The sequence below is a fragment of the Astyanax mexicanus genome, chromosome 17 (assembly GCF_023375975.1).
Source record: "Astyanax mexicanus isolate ESR-SI-001 chromosome 17, AstMex3_surface, whole genome shotgun sequence".
NCBI classification, from domain to species: domain Eukaryota; kingdom Metazoa; phylum Chordata; class Actinopteri; order Characiformes; family Acestrorhamphidae; genus Astyanax; species Astyanax mexicanus.
The window spans coordinates 45,174,505-45,192,504 of record NC_064424.1 but is presented as its reverse complement, the minus strand read 5'-3'; the positions used below and the strand labels follow the sequence as shown (position 1 = coordinate 45,192,504).

Sequence of the window (18,000 nt, the reverse complement as noted above, 5' to 3'; positions counted from 1 at the left end):
ATATAATATATCTTATGACATACTAGTGTTAGAAATGTTGAGCATTCTTGTTGACAAGCTAAACCATCAAACTCAAATGTTCATACCATATCGTGATGGCATGTGATATGACTGGTTATGACAACTATACATATATAGTTGCTTTTTTAACTTTCCATTGCCTGCTCACCTAGTTGATCAGCATGTGGTATGTGGGTCATATAATCATTAACAATTGATTATATTTATTAAACTATATTTAAACTATCCCAGCTTAATCCCTTCACATATAGCGAGGTAAATTTTTTGTGAAAATTTCCATTTAATAAACATAATCATTGACTAATTGTTTTTTTTTTTTTTTTTTTTTTACCACAACAGGGTAGACAGCTTAAGCTTTGCCTCAGGTTAGTATGGAGACTATTTGATAAATAATAAGTAAAATTAATTTATTATAAAGTGTGAAACATACAGCAATTGTTGTTTGTAGTTTATTAAATAACTAAATAGACAGACAGACAGATAGATAGAATAAAATGTAAAGTATGAAAGTATTTTAGTTTCTGTGTAATAGAGGTAATGCAGTTAAACACATTAAAACAACAATGAACACCAGTTACTGTTCTCACTTACTTTAGTTTACTGTGCTGAGAGAAGTTAAAATAGGCTTATATATATTATAATAATATATGATTTTTTGTTAGATTTATTTAGTTTTTTGTAATATAATGTGTTAGAGTATTATTTATGTTTTATTATTATATCATTGTTTTGTCATAATAATAATAATACACAAGAGGAATGTGTTATTTTGTTTTTATATATAATTTTAAGGGAATTAAGAGTATAATAATAAAGAGTAAACGGAGCGCGGCGGAGGAGCGTGGTGGAGGACGTGGTGACGTCGCGCTGCTGGCGGGGACGCTGGGCGGAAGCGGCGGCGGGGTGATGAGGGTTTGGGGGAGGATGTAGCTGCGGTCGGTCGGTCCGCTCGCTTCGGTCCGGCACTTCGGGACAGCTCGGCTCTCCCACCCAGCGCAGTCCAGACTCAGAGCGAGGCCGCGCGGACAGCGGGGCGCTGCAGGCGGCGGGGGCAGGCTGAGGCTCCGGCGGGCGGGTGTTACAGCGGCGCTAGCGGGGCTCAGCGGATGTAAACAAGCGGCTCTCAGAGAGACGGAGGCCGGAGCGGAGAACCTCCACCCGCGGCTTAATCCGCAGCGGAGGACTGATCTGAGCCGCTGCGTTATTCGGTGTGTGTGTGAATTATATCTGAGGATCAGGGCTGGAGAGGACACCTCCCCGGTTTAGAGCTGCAGTGGAGGGGAGAGAGAGAGAGGGGGGAGAGGGGTCGCTGCCTCGGCTGTGTTTTCCACTGTAGCTCCAGGCCAGCAAATGATCAACACTGAGCATTTCTGCTCAAATACCCAAACTAACCTCACATTACCGGCCTTTTAAAGGACCAGAGCGACGAAACTCCCTCTCACCTAAACGAACAAACCTTTAAGTACATGAGGGACGAAGTTTGAGCGTCGTGTTTGCTGGAAATTGTGTAAAATATAAGGTAATACACGAACTGAAGCATCCTGTTACGCTGTTATCCTGTTTTTGACACTCGCTACGTGAGAATGTGTGAAGTTACTCATCCAGAATAAACCCTAAAATAGTTTAAATGTTCCACATATGGTTTACGTGTGTATATAATATATAAATATTATATTTTACTTTATACTAATATAAACTTTAGTAGCAATAATAGTTTTATTTAGGTCATAATTTAGTAGTACTAATCCTGTAAAAAAAGAGTAAATAGGTTTTATAATGACTATTCCTAAATAATGTCTATTTATGAAGTGATTTAAGGACAATAAAGCTGTAAGTGATCATAAAAAAATAAAATGTTCCCCATTTTGTATACGTACACATTTTAAAACTTTAGTAGAATTTAGTAACACTTATCCTTTAAAATAAACTGTTATTCCTCCATAAAGAAGGCTTTAACTGGTCAATAAAAATAAAATTATTAATTCATACTTTTTAAAGAAATGTATAATGGCTTATTACTTATTATTTATTTTCACTTATTTACCCGAATACAGAGAGTGCTTTTTTGCATCAACTCAAATGTATTTATAATGCTGGTAATAAAAATATGTCATGATGATGGCCTTGCAGCACACCTTAGTTATATATTTAGCTATGTAGCTATACAGAAAAGTTGTACTTTTTAACTTATTGTAAATTTCATCAAATTGCATGTCCTTCTCTGCCACAAAAGTATTAAAATATATTTTAGGTCCTGCTGCTTGCCATCAGCAGCCAGAGTCTGAGAGAGCACGATTGGCTATGCTCACTTTGGGTGGGTAGATGGCGCTCTCTCCCCATATCACTCCCAGGGTGCTGTCAGTCTGCACAGGCATCTGTTAGCTAATGTATCAGAGCTGGGGATCTGGTGCTTTCCTCTGAGCACAGTGCTGTGATTGGGGCAATACTAGTGATAGAGGGAGCCACAGTGCGTGGGTTTATATAAATAAATAAATAATCTTATATTATTAGTATTAATTTAGACTTAGGCCACATTCTTATCTCAAAACTACAGTAAACATATGTTCTCAGGCACTTAATATCTCAGGCATTTTAAATGTACTGGCGTTTCTGTGTAGTTTTGTGCATTTTACTTCAAACAGTGCTAGTAAACAATTAAAATAAATCAAAGTTACGCCAATGTATTTCAAAGCATTATAATGATAAAGAAATGTATGCAATTCCTCAAGAATTAAAATACTTAGAAGTAATTGGAGAGTGACATTAATTTATATGTATTTTTCTCTTGGAGGTGAACTTGGAGAAGCACAGAGGTCATGGCACATCAGCAGATGCCCAGCTCGCAGAAGGCGTTGATGCTGGAGCTGAAGTCTCTACAGGAGGAACCGGTGGAGGGCTTCCGCATTACCTTAGTGGAAGAGTCTGACTTGTATAACTGGGAAGTGGCTATCTTTGGACCCCCAAACACACTGTATGAAGGAGGCTACTTTAAGGTGAGTCTCAGGAAATGTTTACTTACTTAAGTGATGAATCAGGTTGGATTGAAAGATTCATTATGTACAAAAAAAAAACGAGTTATTATTGTAGCTAAATATAGACAATGTTCATATAATTTATCTAAAATAAATACAGTTTACAAGCAATATGCACACTTAACAAGGACAATATTATACAGAAAATGTGGAAAGCACAAAATGCAACATAATATTGTCCCAGAAATTATAGTAATAAACAATATTATTGTCATTTTAACTCAAATGTATGCCGCTGATATCATAATTAAAGTTAGTTTTATTTTTTAAGAGTTATGAACTTTTAATTATTTAAAATATTCAGCCATTAGACTTTATAAGAACGTAAAGTTTAACTATCATCAATAAAAGAGCAAAGTCAGCGTATTGACTAATTCATGTTAATGGACTTTCCTCACCAAGTAAATGCAATGGAAAATACTGAGGTCAGCAAAAAATGATTTAGGTCATGTTTGTGTATTTTATTATAAGTCAATGTGATTTTTTCGGCAGGTTTAGTTCTGTGTAGTTTTAGACTCTAGAATAAGTTTATGTAAAATATGTGTTATTACCTTTTTTTATTAATTGTTTCTGTCCAGTGAAAAACAAATCTTCATTTTAGTCGATTTTATGTTGAAAACATAAACACCTTAAACAAACTCTTTTTTTTTTTTTTTTACATTGTCTTCCATTGAAGATAAGAAGGTTGCTGTTTTGGAGATACTTGTTCTGTTATATTGGAAAAGTGGGGACACATTTTACAGTTTATTAAAAGTAAAACAATTGGAGAAATGTGCATTTTAACAAAAACAAATTGATGCTACACAAAAAGTAAAAAAAAACTCCCCCCCTAAGCCGAGGGCAAAAATCTGTGCAGATCCTGCTCTGGTAGGCTCCACCACTGACCCGGCCTCGGTCTTGCAGAATCGCTGGAGTGTTATGATTAGTGATATTTGCTTTACAGCCTGAAGTTGAACTTTGTCCCGTGACAATTGAAATAATGGGTCATAAAGGGTGAATCATCTGACTGCGGTTTGTCATATTAACACAAGGGGGCACACTAACATCACACTTTCTATCTAGTCGCATCAGATCTTAGATTGATGTCAATCACTTTAGCTCTCTTTATTCAGTCATCTAGTGATGCTCACTATCTGAGGAGTACCCACATGTGTGTGCTCTTCATGCACGTGTGCATCAGTCAGTGTGTTGTTGGAGATGGAGGTGCAGTTTCTGCTCCGTCATGTTCTCAATGTATCTTGGCAGTAACCCCATCTCCCCACATCTTATCCTTTGCCCCATCTCTCGCTCTCCCTCGTTCTTCTGTCCCAAGTGATGCAGTTCTTATGCTGCTATTTTTAGGTCTGACAGATATAAATGGCATCTTGGTAGGAGAGCTGAAAGAGAGAAGGACATACTGAGTCTCTCCCGAGTCCCACACCTCCTCCCCCCCCACAGCTGGTGCAGGCAAATATCGGTTTATGCTGACATATATCGCAGCTAATTATGTGTTGTTTTATTGCTAGGTGAATGGAAAGTAGGTCAATTGCTTCTGAATTGGTTTGAGAACATGTTAGAGTTTCTAGAACCAGATATATTAAACTGAGCAGGTTTAATTTCTGCTAATTTTATTTTATATATATATAAAAAAAAGTTCTTGGAATACAGCTCTGGAAAAAAATAAAAGTCCACTTCAGTTTATGAATCAGTTTCTCTGATTTTGCTATTTATAGGTTTATGTTTGAATAAAATGAACATTGCTGATTTATTCTATAAACTACCGACAACATTGCTCCCAAATTCCAAATAAAAATATTGTCATTTAGAGCGTTTATTTTGCAGAAAATGAGAAATGGCTGAAATAACAAAAAATATGCAGACATTTCAGACCTCAAATAATGCAAAGAAAACAACAAGTTCATATTCATGAAGTTTTAAGAGTTCAGAAATCATATTTGGTGGAATAATCCTGGTTTTTAATCACAGTTTTTTATGCATCTTGGCATCATGTTCTCCTCCACCAGTCTTACACACTGCTTTTGGATAACTTTATGCTGCTTTACTCCTGGTGCAAAAATTCAAGCAGTTCAGTTTGGTGGTTTGATGGTTTGTGATCATCCATCTTCCTCTTGATTATATTCCAGAGGTTTTCAATTTGGTCAAATCAAAGAAACTCATAATGTTTAAGTGGTCTTTTATTTTTTTTTTTCCAGAGCTGTACTTCTATATATCTACAGTAAATAATATCTTACTGATGAGAGAAATGCTTTAAATAAGTGCTTAGGTGTGCACAACCTCTGTAAAGTATATAGTACTTATAAACACTGCTGTCTATGTGTCAGTCTTTGATGCCACCAAACTGTATATGAAAACTATTCATTCAAAATATATACCCTATTTTTGAATATTAATACAGTATTACAAAATAAAATAATAATATTGCAGTACTTCATTATATTGATATTTTCTTACACCCCTAGTATTGCATAATGATTATTATAATGATAATAAAGCAATTTCCTGGCCTTTCTATTGTATTATACACACCCCAGGTAGTTCTGCACTGCTGTGAAAGTGAACGGTTGCAGTAAGGCCTGAGTGAAAGTGTGGGAGTGAAAGTAAAATGAGGTGACGTAAGCAGTAAGCAGTGCTTGGAGGCTGATAGCAGTATCTGTGCAGAAACAGACTTGAGCTCCTCCCATTGTAAACTAAATAAGTGCTGATCAGTACCCCTGTAAGAGGACCAGCATGGGCAGCAGTGTCACCCCTGTATCAGACAATTTTAATTAATTTATTTTTTATTTTGTATTTTAGAAAGAAAACTTCTTATTAGACTTTTTATTCATTTTAGAGCTAGTATCTCACATTAGATTAGTTTAACCTGAAGTGTGCTATTGTGATTTTAATTTATATTTCTAATTTGATCTAATTTTCTTCCCATTTTGGAAGGCCAATAACCCAACCCACTCATTAGGACTCCCCATATCACTAGTAATACCCCCCAACACCAGAAGGGTGAAGACTAGCATATGCCTCCTCCCATACCTCTGGTATGGTGGTAACACTTTAAAATAAGGCTCCTTTATGAAGAGTTTATAAATGGTTTATAAAGGGTCTTATTAAGGGTCATAAATTAGGTTGTAAATGCTTTTAAAAAATGAATACACACTAACAACACAGAAATAGAAAGAACAACAATGAAAAAAACTTTTAATAACTTTAAATAACTTTTAACATATCTAATAAAACAATACAGAAAGTCAGTTTATTCATTTAATATGTTATTATTAGTTAAATTAATAAAGTTATTAACAGAAATGTTAATGCTGACTGATAGAAAAGACAAAGTAAGACAAGCTTTTAGTAAAATCTGTGTTTAACAGTATAAACGAATGTGGAATCATCACTATTTGGTACACGACAGTGTTTGTGTTGTAACTGCTTATTAATGGTTTATAACATAATTAATAGCCATTCATAAACTGCTTTATAAACTATTTATAAACCCTTTATAAAGGAGCCTTATTTTAAAGTGGTACAGAGAAGCCCAAAAAAGTAAAGTGACCCAGCTCTGATACAACAGCTAACAGATGCCTGTGCTCACTTTTTTGCAGCTAAAACAGCTTCAACTCTAATTTCAACTGGGAATTCTAATTTACTTTTCACCTGTTAATTTATGTAACACTGCTTTATGCTACTATATGATACTGTTGCTATGTTTGTTCCTATGATTGCAGTGAATCAGCAGTATCCCAAAATGTGAGCAATATTAATGTAGAATAAAAGTAAATGTACTATTTGTTTCTCTTTTCCAGGCCCATATAAAGTTTCCTGTGGATTACCCATACTCACCTCCAACTTTCCGTTTCCTAACTAAGATGTGGCATCCAAACATATATGAGGTAAATAAATTGAATTTTTTTACATTTTTTTTTACATTAAAGAGCAATCATAAATACACAAGAATATAAGATGAACGACCGTTTAGTTTTATTTATTGTATTCACATATTGTATTATTGTATTCATTGAAACGATACCGCCGCAAAAAACTAAAACATCAGAAATTAATAGAATAATTGAAAATTGAACATGGAACTATAAATTATTATTATTGATTTTTTATTAATAGTACAGGAAAAATTAACAAAGCAATGTTTATTATTTTGTTTAAAATAAGAACATAATAAGTTATTGGATTATTTTTGATAGTTAGTCTGAGAGAAAATCTAAGAAGAAAATCTCTGTAAAAATAGAAAAAATCTTATCAGTGTCATCATCAGCCCCGCCCCCATGCATGCTCTAGTTTGGAATCAAAGTTAAAGAAAATAACTGAGTTTTAAATCACTCAGCTGAAAAGCTGAGGAAACCATAAAATAAGGAAGAAAATAAGAAAATAAAATCTGAGGAAAACGTACAGTAAGGCATTTAAAACAAAACCTGTAAAATCCACCGATATTTCATGAATTATGTGATCTTTGTCAAATTTGAATCAATGATTCAAAACATTGTTTACAAGCCCATGCATTGATATCAGTGAATTTCATTATAAAGATATTTTTTTTTATTTTATTATCATTTTAGAAACTAACAAATTAGTTGTTGTTGCTGTATGATTGACCATCGTAATATTTGTGTTTGAATCTCAGAATGGGGACGTGTGTATTTCAATCCTGCACCCTCCTGTGGACGACCCCCAGAGTGGAGAGTTGCCCTCGGAGAGGTGGAATCCTACACAGAATGTCAGGTAAAAGAGGGCGGTACTCCAGGGATCACAGTGCATAGGTCATATATGATTTCTCCCGTTTATGTTTTATTATGACATCCACAACAAAAAGTCTGTAACGAAAAAAATGTAATACCACTATGATCGGGAGATTGCTGGTTTGGATTCCAGTCATGCAGCTTGCCATCAGTTGCCAGAGTCCTGAGAGAGCACAACTGGCCTTGCTCTCTCTGGGTGGGTACAGTACAGTAGATGGAGCTCTTTCCCCTCATCACTCCTAGGGTGATGTGGATCAGCACAAGGCTGCGTCTGTGAGCTGATGTATCAGAGCTGCGTCGCTGCGCTTTCCTCCCAGTGTTAGCGCTGTGATGCTACTCGGCAATGCTACAGTATCAGCAGCAATTTAAAAAGAGGCGGAGTCTGACTTCACATGTGTCGGAGGAGGCATGTGCTAGTCTTCACTCTCCTGGTGTTTTGGGCATCACTAGTGATAGGGGTAGTCCTAATAAGTTGGGTAAATTGAGGAGAAAATGGGATAAAAAATAGAAATAAATTAATTAAAAAATATATATATTTATTTACAGAACTATCTTGCTGAGTGTAATCTCTCTGCTGAATGAACCCAACACCTTTTCCCCGGCTAACGTGGACGCTTCAGTCATGTTCCGCAAATGGAGGGACAGCAAAGGAAAGGACAAGGAGTATGCAGAAATCATCCGGTAAAAACACGCTACAGACAAATACAACATTCTTAAAATATATGCAGATTTACACTTATACATTTATTATTTCATATCAAGCTCATTTTAATGACTTACGCCTTCTCAGCAAAACAGTAGATTTATAAGTGTACTAAATACGCTGAGGTTTGCTGGTTTGTTTTATATCGGTTTTCACTGGGTAATTTATCAGGTGCACAAATCACATAGATGCACATTTAGATAAATAATTGCTGACCGTGGCAAATCCGTTAATACACACTTCATCAGCAGCCACCCCCTTATTCCCTCTATAAATAGAAAGGGAATGTTTTTTTTTTTTTTTTAAACACTGTACACTTACTGGCCTCTTTATTAGATGCACCTACCTTGGGATCGAGTGAGCAGTTGCATGCCTACCTATAAAGTGCTGGTTCTGATAGCTGGGGACATTATTATACAGTTGTGGTCAAAAGTTTACATACACTTGTAAAAAAACATAATGTTATGGCTGTCTTGAGTTTTCAATAAGTTCTACAACTCTTATTTTTCTGTGATAGAGTGATCGGAACACATACATGTTTGTCACAAAAAACAGTCATAAAATTTGGTTCTTTCATAAATTTATTATGGGTCTGCTGAAAATGTCACCAAATCTGCTGGGTCAAAAATATACATACAGCAACAAAATTTGTCAATTTTGGTGATGTAGCGAGTTGTGTCAATCAAATTAGCTTCATGTCATGGCCTCTTCACTTCTTGTAAGTGATTCTGATTGACTACAGCTGTTGACTTCTCATGAGCCCATTTAAATAGGGCTCATTTGACCCAGTGATTAGACTCAGCTACAAAAGCTACAATGGGAAAGTCAAAGGAACTCAGTGTGGATCTGAAAAAGCGAATTATTGACTTGAACAAGTCAGGGAAGTCACTTGGAGCCATTTCAAAGCAGCTACAGGTCCCAAGAGCAACTGTGCAGACAATTATACGCAAGTATAAAGTGCATGGAACAGTTGTGTCACTGCCACGATCAGGAAGAAAACGCAAGCTATCACATGCTGCCGAGAGGAGATTGGTCAGGATGGTCAAGAGTCAACCAAGAATCACCAAGAAGCAGGTCTGCAAGGATTTGGAAGCTGATGGAACACAGGTGTCAGTCTCCACAGTCAAGCGTGTTTTACATCGCCATGGACTGAGAGGCTGCCGTGCAAGAAAGAAGCCCTTGCTCCAGAAAAGGCACCTTAAGACTCGGCTGAAGTTTGCTGCTGATCACATGGACAAAGATAAAACCTTCTGGAGGAAAGTTCTCTGGTCAGACGAAACAAAAATTGAGCTGTTTGGCCACAACACCCAGCAATATGTTTGGAGGAGAAAAGGTGAGGCCTTTAATCCCAGGAACACCATGCCTACTGTCAAGCATGGTGGTGGTAGTATTATGCTCTGGGGATGTTTTGCTGCCAGTGGAACTGGTTCTTTGCAGAAAGTAAATGGGATAATGAAGAAGGAGGATTACCTCCAAATTCTGCAGGAAAACTTAAAACCATCAGCCCGAAGGTTGGGTCTTGGGCGCAGTTGGGTGTTCCAGCAAGACAATGACCCAAAACACACATCAAAAGTGGTAAAGGAATGGCTAAACCAGGCTAGAATTAAGGTTTTAGAATGGCCTTCCCAAAGTCCTGACTTAAACCCCATTGAGAACATGTGGACAGTGCTAAAGAAACGGGTTCATGCAAGAAAACCATCACATTTAGCTGAACTGCACCAATTCTGTCAAGAAGAGTGGTCAAACATTCGACCTGAAGCTTGCCAGGAGCTTGTGGATGGCTACCAAAAGCGCCTAGTTGCCGTGAAAATGGCCAAGGGACATGTAACCAAATACTAATGTTGCTGTATGTATATTTTTGACCCAGCAGATTTGGTGACATTTTCAGCAGACCCATAATAAATTTATGAAAGAACCAAATTTTATGACTGTTTTTTGTGACAAACATGTATGTGTTCCGATCACTCTATCACAGAAAAATAAGAGTTGTAGAACTTATTGAAAACTCAAGACAGCCATAACATTATGTTTTTTTACAAGTGTATGTAAACTTTTGACCACAACTGTATATATCATGTTATTTTAGGGTATTATTTTTGTAATAGCAATATTCTTGCCCGATATGGAAAAATACTGTTAAATGTTTTTTTTTTCCTCTAGAATATACTACTGCAACAAATAGATCAATAGATACATCTGTGATAATCTGAAGAAAGAAAGAAATCTATACCAAAAATTTGGAAAGTCTTTTTCTTAAACTGCAGTAACTTACCATGGGTCGACCTTTTGTAACACTAATACTAATGTAACCAATTAAATAATGTGCAGAGAATATACAGCATTGAAAACAGAGTTGGAAACAGTTTCTCTGATTTTGCTATTTATAGGTTTAGTTTGAGTAAAAAGGACATTGTGGTTTTACTTTTATACATTACTGACAATGTTTCTTCCGAATTACAAATACTAATATAGTAATTAAAAGCATTTATTTGCAGAAAATGGAAAATGGCTGAAATTACCAAAAACATGCAGAGCTTTCAACCTTAAATAATGCAAAGAGAAGATTCAAGTTCATATTCATAAAGTTTTAAGAGTTAATCACAGTTTTCGTGCATCTTAGCATGTTTTCCTCCACCAGTCTTACACACTGCTTTTGAGTGACTTTATATCACTCCTGGCTTAAACATTTAAGCAGTTCAGCTTGGTTTGATGGCTCGATGTACTGTATTTTTCACACTGGATTATAAGGTGCACTGATGATTTTTGGGAAAATTAAAGGATTTCAAGTTTTCTACGTGCGCCGTGTTTGTTTTTATTACAGAAAGCAAGTGCTGTCCACAAAGGCGGACGCAGAGCGGGACGGGGTGAAGGTGCCCACCACGCTGGCTGAGTACTGCATCCAGACCAAAGTGCCTTCCCACGACAGCAGCTCGGACTTGCTGTACGACGACCTGTACGACGACGACATCGAGGAGGAGGACGACGACGACGATGAGGCGGAAGCTGGAGGCCCTGCAGGAGAAATGAGTGGAGACTGCTTTGGGGATGAGGAGGACTCCGGCAATGAAGAGTCTTGACCTCCTTCTCTTACCGTGACGCTGACCCTCCCCCCTCTACCATTCTCCTCCTCCTCCCTGATTCTCATGTTTCTGTCTGTCTGTCTGTGTGTCTGTCTACGGCGTGCCCCTGAGTTTTTGTTTAGGCTGCTGATGTTTCACTGTTTGTCCTAAAACCTGACCTTGAGTTTTCTCCCTCTCCGTACATCCCCTCATAACCGAGTCCTCTGTGTAGCCATAACCATCGCTCTGAGCTACGATTAGGCTGCGTTCACACAGCAGGTAACAGTGGCCCAAATCTGATTTATATCACAAAATCAACGTTTATTTTTTTGATTAAACACTTCATAAGCACACTTGTAACCAGACACTCATGCAAAAAGCAGCGTTTCACATGAAACTTAGGTTTAGTTTCATCTTTTCATTTTTATCAGCATCACAGGAGCTATCTCACAGTTCCAGTAGCTAACACCCAAGGCTTAGTGTGTTCTAGAAGTGCCCACGCCTACTTCTTTGATTTATTTATTCATTTTTTACACCACATTGTAATTAAACAATTATTTTCACTTGGTGCAACAGCCATGCTCGCCTGTGATCATTTTTTCAAACACAGAATGGCTGCGATATGGGCCTTCAAATGTATTTTGAACAAAGACATCACCCCTAATATTTATGTGGTCTTTTACCTTTTTTTTATTCTAAAGCCCTATCCAGATGGGATTAGTTTCTCAGGGGGTTCTGGGGTAATTTTCTCTTTTATGTGGGGTTGGGGAGATCCTCTGTGATTTTATTCCCGTCCAGAACGATCATGTACGTGTTTTTCTCAGACGTCCTCTGAGAATAAAATTACAGGCTGAATTATCTACTGTTTTTCTCTGAACTCTGTGCTCCTCCGGTAATTTTAGTCCCATCCAGACGCACATCTCTGTGTTTCGTCTCCTCACCTTTAATAAAATAGCTATTTGTCCACTGCCGCGCACCGTAATTACACTTACACGCGTTTTCACGGAGATCCACCTTAACAACACAACAGTGAGTGGAAATGGAGGAGCTACTGAACGAGATGCCATGTGACCAAAAAAAAAAAGCCTAAAAACTCACAGGCCTCCTGGATTCTGACCAGGCTGTTTAATGCATTGCCACACACTGTCTGAAATCTAAATTTAAAATCTCAGATTTAAGTTTTTTATTTAATTTTATTTTTATTTATTTTTCCCCACCTGATTCACACTGTCACACAGAATTCACATCTGTGTCGCATATGACGAAATGAGATTGATGAAATTTTGGGTTTGGACCACTTATACCTGCTGTATCAACCTAGCCTTAGAGCCCCAAGTAGGAATCAGTGTAGGTGGTAAGAATAAAAAAAAAAAGTAGCAACAGCTTTAAACCTGCATTTGTTACATATATCACTTTGCTGGTTGGTGTAACGCAACAAATAACATCACAGTCTTTAAGCCAAAAAGCCATGTGGGAGGCTGGGGACTCTGGGTACGTTCACATTACAAGCCACATTGCTCAAATCAGATTTTTGGCTTTTTTTGCAGTTCAATTTCACTGTAAATGTAAGTGATCTGTATCTGTGTGTAATGTGAACGAATCTGTTCCTGAAACGCCGCCTTACATGCTGCACATTGATACCTGTATAAACGCCTCCTTCTTCACCAACAACAAAAACCCTCATATTAGAGAGACAACTTTATAAACTTTATAAAGGGAAATGGATGAGTTAGCAGCTCATATGTGGAGCATCTTTTGCTGGAGTGGAGAAACAGTAAACAGCTGCTCTGAAGTTCATGCTCAGGTCCAGGAGGATAAAATATGACAGGCAGTTTGCTTTTGCTGTTTTTTTTTGCAGCTTTAGCTGCACAGTGCACCAAGAGATGCAGTGTGGGTGTGTACGAGAAGCGCGTAGCGCTAATGCTAATTCGTAAAAGCAAAAAGACACATGAATTCAGATTTGACAGTTCACGTTCAAGTCGCATGTCTGTGGATTGGATATGTATCCAATTTAGGACCACATATGAAAATGACTCGTTCACACAGCCATAAAAAAAATCAGATTTGAGCCACATTGTGCAAAAAATCAGATTTGAGTCACTTCAGCCTGGTGAACGTAGCCTATAATGCATTACAGCAGTAGAAGTCTTTGGCCAATACCAATACTCATTAACATTTAACATTACATTCATTGGCTTACCTCTGTAATACAGGTAATGTTGCTGTTATACAGGTAAAGTCTTATATCTAATAAGAGCATCAGCTCAATGCCACAAACGCTCACTCAATGGCATTTACAGGTGTAAAACTCTGTTGGTAAGTTGGTTAATGGTGCTCTACAGTTCTAGCAATGCATTGGCTGCTTTTTACTGATTCCAGATTGGGGCTTAAGGCCTTAAGGCATACTTCTGGCGAAATGAAGTTTGCAAGCGTTGCAGGAAGCAAAGCACATTCGCAAGCTACACAACTGTACGCCTCTTTTTTTTTAACAGCCAATGACAGGAGTTCTCTCTCTCTGTGGTTGCGTCTCATTGGTCACCAGAGCCCAACAAACGTTTATCTCCGCAGGAAGTATGCCAAGGCCTTTAAACAGATGAGGCTCAGGTCGAGTAGTAACCATAGACTTGTCCACGTCCCTCTGGCATTCATCCTCCCTTGCCTGCCTCGAGACCTCAGGGCTTTTGCATACTCACAGCTCTCTATCCACCCTTAACAACTCAATGATTTCAAAGTGTGCTCTTGGATTTGTTGGAATTCGTTTTAAGAATACATCTCTTTTCTTTCAGCTGGGAGTTGCTTTTCTTTGTTTTTTCTTTTTTATCGCCTTTGTAGCGTCTCTTTAGTTGATACCTCACTGTCTTGTCTCTTTACTTCCTTTTCCCTCTGTGTGTCTTTGGTCTTTGTACGTTTTTCTGTACGCCAGCCACACACCTCATATGTCATTTAGAGCTAACGGATGGCACTGTCTGTCTAGTGAGTCAATGTTTTCTTTTTCCATTTTTCTTTCTTTTTCCCCTTGCAAACCTTTTCGTCTCCACCTCTCAACAAGCCAGCGCTTTTAAGTGCTTTGTTTTTGCACATGACCACCTGTTAATGACTGATTTCACCGCTCTCGTGTAGTTTGCCAGGTAAGTATTTTGAGATAGAAATGAGGGAAGGAGGTCAAATGGTCTTAATGGACGAAATTACTCTGCATGTGAGCTTTCTGTTGGAAGCAGCTCTTACATTTCGGACCCAAAACACTTTCAGTGAGTCTTTTGAGCCATTCAATTCAATGGTAATGTTAAGAGTACCTGGTAATGGAGGTGCATGGAGGTGAATTCAGGTGCTACCACATCTACATTCAGAACAACTGCAGCATCAACATGGACACTAGTATCAGATCTACACTCTAATTGCTAGTCGGTGTGTATCACTGGTCAAGAAGCAATGGTGAACAGAATTGGTGGTGAACAGAGACTGTTTAGTAGAGGTGATTGATTGTCCCTGATGTTAGAATCTGTAATAATGACTGATGATGATTATTATGATGATGTTGATAAGATGGTAGATAGAAAAAAAACGAGGGATGTCCCAGTCCAGTTCAGTCACTCAAAATTAGCACTGATCCAGATTTTTTTTTGCAGTAGAAACCAATTTTAAAACCACTTCCATTCCTTTGGCTCTGGTTTGTTATACCATAGCACACTCTGTAGCCCTGTAGGCCATTATTTCCTCAACTGTGGTCATGAAGGAACAGTTTCCTGAGCTTTTTAGCTTATTAGAGTTTTTTCTGCTCCCAGCACACCTGATCCAAATAACCTCATCTCATTTATAGACCATTATTGACTTATGCAGGTGTGTTCCAGCATGAAAAGCACTACAAAAGGCCTCAAAGACTACAAATGAGAAACTCTGCTCTGAGCACCATTAACAAACATGTTTTTCATTGGTCAAAATCGTTCGAATCGTTCTAAACAAACAAAAAAAACTACCCTTCTAATACTCCCTCTCCATTCCACCTTAAAAAGTGTAGTAAAGAGGATAGTTAAACAAATTTTACCAAATTGAAAAGCTCTAAAATATAATGGAACATACGTTGGATAGTTACAAGCCATCAATCCAAGCTGAACTGCTTGAATTTTTGCACCAGGAGTAAAGCAGCATAAAGTTATCCAAAAGCAGTGTGTAAGACTGGTGGAGGAGAACATGATGCCAAGATGCATGAAAACTGTGATTAAAAACCACCAGGGTTATTCCACAAAATATTGATTTCTGAACTCTTAAAACTGATTGCTCTAAATGGCAATATTTGTATTTGGAATTTGGGAGAAATGTTGTCTGTAGTTTATAGAATAAAACAACAGTGTTCATTTTACTCAAACATAAACCTATAAATAGTAAAATCAGAGAAACTGATTCAGAAACTGAAGTGATCTCTCACTTTTTTCCAGAGCTGTATGTAATTAAAGATGTGGCAATTTACTGCAAACATTTGAAATTGATGATTAAGGTCATGTCCAAAGTATATATGGTATAAAAAATCAATAATGTAATGTATAATGTATAGAAATGCAATGGTTGAATTGGATTGGATTTGGACTGGATCTGTATCGAGTACTCTGATCCTCGACCCCTGATCTGTGGATTGGGACATCCCTGGATATAACTGTGCTTCACTTTGAAGTGTGCACATATTATTCAGTAGGTATCTTGCATAAGCATTTAATTGCATCATGGGGTGAGTGCACATAACCATCGCTATCTCTCATTTTCCCCCCTTCCCTTTGATTTTTATACCGGAGCTGAATTTGTTCCAGTAGTTTGGCTTTGAAGTTGATTTTTATGAGCTGTTGAGGCACGGGGTTTCAGATCATGGACTGTCGAGGACACCTGGCTCGTCATGCATTTATTGATGAGTCCGCTCAACCCCTGCCTTAAAAATGTTGCTCTGTCCACAGGCCCCAGCAAGGCCTGCAGCTTTCAAGAGCGTGTGTTTGTTTTAACGTGTTTTATATAACGTGTCGTTTGAGTTGAGGCTCAGAGCTCGACCTGTCCTCTAACTAACGGGGTGAGACGTGGTCTTTGATGCACATGGGGGTCTCAGGTACACCTTTACTGAATCTGTATCCCAGCAAATCAGCCAAGGATGCTGACATACGCTCTTCCTGTTTATGGATAGAAACAGAAGAAGAGATGTGCGCAATCAAGCAGGACAACATTTAAGCACTCTGCTAACGCTGGTTGGAGCTTTTGAACAACCTTTCGACTCTGGACAGAGGTTCTGGACAGGAGTAAAGAGGTATGAAAAGACTCCCTTGCTCACAGTGGGATGTTTCAACACTGGGAAGAGACTGGAGACACTTGTATGACGTGTATGGACAGCAAAACTTAACAAAAACAACTTAACAAAAGACTACAACGAAAACAACTCAGAAATCCTCTGCATTTCTAACAATCCTCCCCTGTTCACAGACTTGTGACGTACATCCCTGTGCACAGCAAATCATCGAACATGATTCTTCATGCCCCAATAAGAACTCTTGTGACTCTGACCAGCTTTGGATCGTCTCAAAGGATACTCTTTCTCTCTCTCTTCGTGTGTCATTGGTGTGTTTTGGAAATTTACACCGCTGTTTTAAGGATCTATGTCACACATTACGGACACAGATTTGCAATTCTTTACCATGCCTTATGGTATTAAGGTGGATGCGGATGCTAAATGATTGAGTCATTGTTTGCTTTTAAGTTCCTTTTGTTTCTCTTATTGTAGTGTTGTAACAGACAGAATCACATTAAACAAATATTCACTTAAGCAAGACACAAAACAACCAACACTGCGTTCAAAAAAGCGTTTAAATCTGTTATTACTATTATTCTGGGGGTACAGTTTAATTTGAGGTCAGTGTGACCGGTGTGATCATTTAATACAGTGCTATAGTTTGATCACAACAAAGCAAATCTCTGTGTGTTTGACTGAGAGTTACAATCAATGCTCCTCTGCAAGAATTGGGCCACCCATGCACAACTGCTATTAATTCCCATTATTATTTTATTTAGATAGTTTTTTAAACATAGAAGGTCAGCAACTCTCATTTTGGAGCACAACATCTCTCAGAAGCGATACCATCCATGAGGCTAGCACTTCTGCTGATTGCAGCCAAATTACATATACTTTTTATTTTTTTTTTTTTTTTTTTTTTTTTTTTTTACCTTACTTAAATAGAAATGTTGGTTATCTTTGATTTACTGGAGAAATTATTTATTATTTACTTTTACTCCTTATATTTTCACTCAATTATCTACCCTTTTTACTACTTACATTTTAAAAATAGCCTCGTTACTCCTATTTCATTTCAGCCTTTTTTAATTCCGGCTTCTTATCGTTCAATAAAACCCCTATCCAGATAAATGTGGTTTATCCCAGTCCTCTTCCCCTTTTATTAATTTTTTTCTGTTTGAGT

The 18,000-nt window shown here is 37.7% G+C and overlaps 1 protein-coding gene across 2 annotated transcripts; it reads left to right on the top strand.

The window, feature by feature from the left end:
• The first annotated feature begins 917 nt into the window (after positions 1 to 917).
• On the top strand, positions 918 to 17,371 carry ube2r2 (ubiquitin-conjugating enzyme E2R 2). Of its 2 annotated transcripts, none has more exons than XM_022676595.2 (6): positions 918 to 1,229; positions 2,813 to 3,014; positions 6,848 to 6,934; positions 7,681 to 7,778; positions 8,342 to 8,476; positions 11,320 to 17,371. In XM_022676595.2, exons 2-6 carry the CDS (start codon positions 2,838 to 2,840, stop codon positions 11,573 to 11,575), a joined length of 753 nt encoding a protein of 250 aa, XP_022532316.1. In that variant the 5' UTR covers positions 918 to 1,229; positions 2,813 to 2,837; the 3' UTR covers positions 11,576 to 17,371. The 2 variants fall into 2 exon arrangements, with proteins under 2 accessions (XP_022532316.1, XP_007253990.1); XM_007253928.4 differs by having other exon boundaries at positions 919 to 1,540.
• Positions 17,372 to 18,000: the final 629 nt, after the last annotated feature.